The sequence below is a fragment of the Babylonia areolata genome, chromosome 7 (assembly GCF_041734735.1).
Source record: "Babylonia areolata isolate BAREFJ2019XMU chromosome 7, ASM4173473v1, whole genome shotgun sequence".
NCBI lineage: Eukaryota > Metazoa > Mollusca > Gastropoda > Neogastropoda > Buccinidae > Babylonia > Babylonia areolata.
In genome coordinates, this window is record NC_134882.1 from 53,789,624 (window position 1) to 53,793,499 (window position 3,876).

Sequence of the window (3,876 nt, forward strand, 5' to 3'; positions counted from 1 at the left end):
AAAGAGAAGCAAAACGTTACAGGAAACACAGAGAAACAAAACGTTACAGGAAACACAGAGAAACAAAACGTTACAGGAAACAAAGAGAAGCAAAACGTTACAGGAAACACAGAGACAGAAACAAAAACGTTACAGGAAACACAGAGAAACAAAACATTTCAGGAAACAAAGAGAAGCAAAACGTTACAGGAAACAAAGAGAAGCAAAACGTTACAGGAAACACAGAGACAGAAACAAAAACGTTACAGGAAACACAGAGAAACAAAACGTTACAGGAAACAAAGAGAAGCAAAACGTTACAGGAAACACAGAGACAGAAACAAAAACGTTACAGGAAACACAGAGAAACAAAAACGTTACAGGAAACACAGAGAAACAAAACGTTACAGGAAACACAGAGAAACAAAAACGTTACAGGAAACACAGAGAAACAAAACGTTACAGGAAACACAGAGAAACAAAACGTTACAGGAAACAAAGAGAAGCAAAACGTTACAGGAAACACAGAGACAGAAACAAAAACGTTACAGGAAACACAGAGAAACAAAACGTTACAGGAAACACAGAGAAACAAAACGTTACAGGAAACAAAGAGAAGCAAAACGTTACAGGAAACACAGAGACAGAAACAAAAACGTTACAGGAAACACAGAGAAACAAAAACGTTACAGGAAACACAGAGAAACAAAACGTTACAGGAAACACAGAGAAACAAAAACGTTACAGGAAACACAGAGAAACAAAACGTTACAGGAAACACAGAGAAACAAAAACGTTACAGGAAACACAGAGAAACAAAACATTACAGGAAACAAAGAGAAGCAAAACTTTACAGGAAACACAGAGAAACAAAACGTTACAGGAAACACAGAAAAACAAAACTTTACAGGAAACATAGAGAAAGAAACAAAACGTTACAGGAAACACAGAGAAACAAAAACGTTACAGGAAACAAAGAGAAACAAAACGTTACAGGAAACAAAGAGAAGCAAAACGTTACAGGAAACACAGAGAAACAAAACGTTACAGGAAACACAGAGAAACAAAACGTTACGGGGAACATAGAGAAAGAAACAAAACGTTACAGGAAACACAGAGAAACAAAAACGTTACAGGAAACACAGAGAAACAAAACATTACAGGAAACAAAGAGAAGCAAAACGTTACAGGAAACACAGAGAAACAAAACGTTACAGGAAACACATAGAAACAAAACGTTACGGGGAACATAGAGAAAGAAACAAAACGTTACAGGAAACAAAGAGAAGCAAAACGTTACAGAAAACACAGAAAAACAAAAACGTTACAGGAAACACAGAGAAACAAAACGTTACAGGAAACACAGAGAAGTAAAACGTTACAGGAAACACAGAGAAACAAAAACAAAACGTTACAGGGAACACAGAGAAACAAAAACAAAACGTTACAGGGAACACAAAGACACAAAACGTTACAGGGAACTCAAAGAAACGTTACAGGAAACATTCAGTTACTAAAGCAGTTTCCGGTTCCTTTCTACTAGCATGAAGTATGCAGCAACAACAGCAGAGGGGGGGGGGGGAGAGGGGAAAGCTTAATACATATTAACACTATAATTCAGACTAATATAATATTTTTCGTTTTGAACACGGCAACTGAGTACACAGATGAAAAGGAAATAAACGTGCGTTGTGTCAATCGCCAGGTTAGGGTCGTAAATAACAAACAAGTTGCATCTTTTAGTAAATATAAATATTGCCATTGTGTTGCATTGCTCTTTTATCACAACACACACTGTTCCTGTGGGAAAAAAAATGTCCTGGAATAAATGAATAAACAAACTAATAAATTATAAATAAACAAATTCATTCCTTCATTAAACATATAATATGAGAGTAGAACACTGTCAGGTAGTCCCAAACCCACCTTAACGCCCATAGCATATTCATCACCATCGAAAGTATCGAAAACATCATCATCGAAACGTAGGGGAGGATAAAGTCCCAAATTCTGTGGCGCGCGCGCACTCACACACACACACACACACACACACACACACACACACACGCACACACACACACACACACACACACACACACACACACACACACAGGACCGGGCGTCAGCCAGGGAGGGGTATCCACTCGGGCAGGAAGAAATCTTCCGGGTGCTTGATCTCGACGGGGAGGGGAGGATGATGCAGACACACCTTCGGGTCCCAGTAGTACACCACGTCCCCCCCGCTCAGGTACCCTCCCCACCATCCGTACGTGCCCACTGTCATGATCACGTGATCGCAGGAGGCCAACAGCGCCAGGTGCACCGTCCCCGGCGCGTGGTCGGCTATCACGTGGTCCTTCTCCGTCTTCAGGTTGTCCCTGCACCAGGTGAGGTCATCCGAGACCACGATGAAGATGACGTCACCGTGTTTGTGGCGCATGTAGTCCATGGCCTGGAGCAGGTAAGACAGAGGGGCCGTGTGGTACCCTTTGGCACGGCTGGAAGACATCAGCAGGTCCCCTCTACGGACGTGAACGCCCACTTTGACTCTACGACCTATTTGTGACGAAAACTTTGCCAGCAGGTTCGCTGCCTGGTCCTTCAGGCCCTGTTTAAAGGTGAACTCGCGTTTGATCGTGTCCCGAATGGCGTCGAAATATTTCCACGACTGCAGATACTGCTCGAGAAGCACGCTGGTGTTGGGGAGACGTTCCATGGCGGGATCGTAGCTGGCGAAGTCCTTTTCGCTGACGGCTTCGAAGTTTCTTTTGCCCCGGCGGTCCTGGACGTGGGTTACCTTGAAGAACTTGTGCAGGGTGGAGGCGGTCGAGCAGAAGGGTTTTCTGAAGTTCTGGTGTGCGATGCCCAGGAGTGAGGCATACTGGAACATGTGGTTGCCCAACATGCCGGACAGACCCACCGTCACCTCAGGAGCTGAGCTGTTGGGGGCCGGGAAGCGGGCCGGGACAGGAGGGGGCCGCTGCTGCCGTCCAGCGGAGGAAGCGTTTCCTGGAGCTTGAGGAAGAGAAGGAGTAGGAGGAGGAGGAGTGGTGGCGGAGACGTGTGGGGCTCCTGTGACGTGGCCGTGCTGTTTGGGGGTGGAGGAGGCGTTGCTGTGTTGATGAGAGACGCCTGTCTGCAGAGCACCCTGCCCTGGCCGGGCCGTCCTCAGATGGTCCGAAACAACAGGAGGCGCCGCCAGGGGGCGCTTGGTGTTGACATAGTCGTGGGGGACCAATCGATAGGTGGCTGGCACGAGCATTACCAAGATGGCGGCCAGCCCCAAGGCCAGCAGGGACAGGAAGAGCACGCGGGACACGCGGTGAAAGCCCATCCCCGTCATGCTGAGTGTCAGTCAGGTCAGGTCAGGTGACAGACACGTGATGTGGTGACAACGGTGTCACGTGACAGACGCTCAGTGGTGTGTGGTGAGGACTGTGCTGGGAGTCACTCCTCAGCTTTCCCCCCAGGCGGCGCCCATGATCCTGCTGCTGCTGCTGCTGCTGCTGCACGTGACTCGCCTCTCTGCAAGCACACCATGACACAATGAGAACCTATATACACATGCACTGGTCACACTCTATCGGCAGCTCCAAGGACAGTCAGACCCGGGCTAAAAATTGCATGAGCGAGCTCTCCAGTGCTTAGCGTTAAGAATGCTTCTAAGTCTGTGACATTAGCGTGGTAGATGTAAGGGACGTTTTTAACGCTGAACAAACTTAGCGCTGCTAAAGATGGATCATGCAACCCAATCCTGTTCAGGTAAACTCTCTGTTGTTAAAAAGTAGTTCATCAATACTATTACCATTACTACCACCACCACTGTCACTGCCTTCAAAAACAAGGGGGGGGGGGGGGGGGACAGCACAAGGGTGGCAGTGTTGGTGGAACCCCAAT

The 3,876-nt window shown here is 46.9% G+C and overlaps 1 protein-coding gene across 1 annotated transcript; it reads right to left on the reverse strand.

Moving 5' to 3' along the window:
* Positions 1-1,577: 1,577 nt before the first annotated feature.
* On the reverse strand, positions 1,578-3,483 carry LOC143284313 (galactoside alpha-(1,2)-fucosyltransferase 1-like). Its single transcript, XM_076591019.1, has one exon. The coding sequence runs from the start codon at positions 3,320-3,322 to the stop codon at positions 2,102-2,104; it is 1,221 nt and encodes a 406-aa protein (XP_076447134.1). The 5' UTR covers positions 3,323-3,483; the 3' UTR covers positions 1,578-2,101.
* Positions 3,484-3,876: the final 393 nt, after the last annotated feature.

Bases quoted from the DNA above. Each gene is read 5' to 3' on its own strand.
- LOC143284313 (XM_076591019.1), bottom strand. From the start codon at position 3,322: ATGACGGGGATGGGCTTTCACCGCGTGTCCCGCGTGCTCTTCCTGTCC.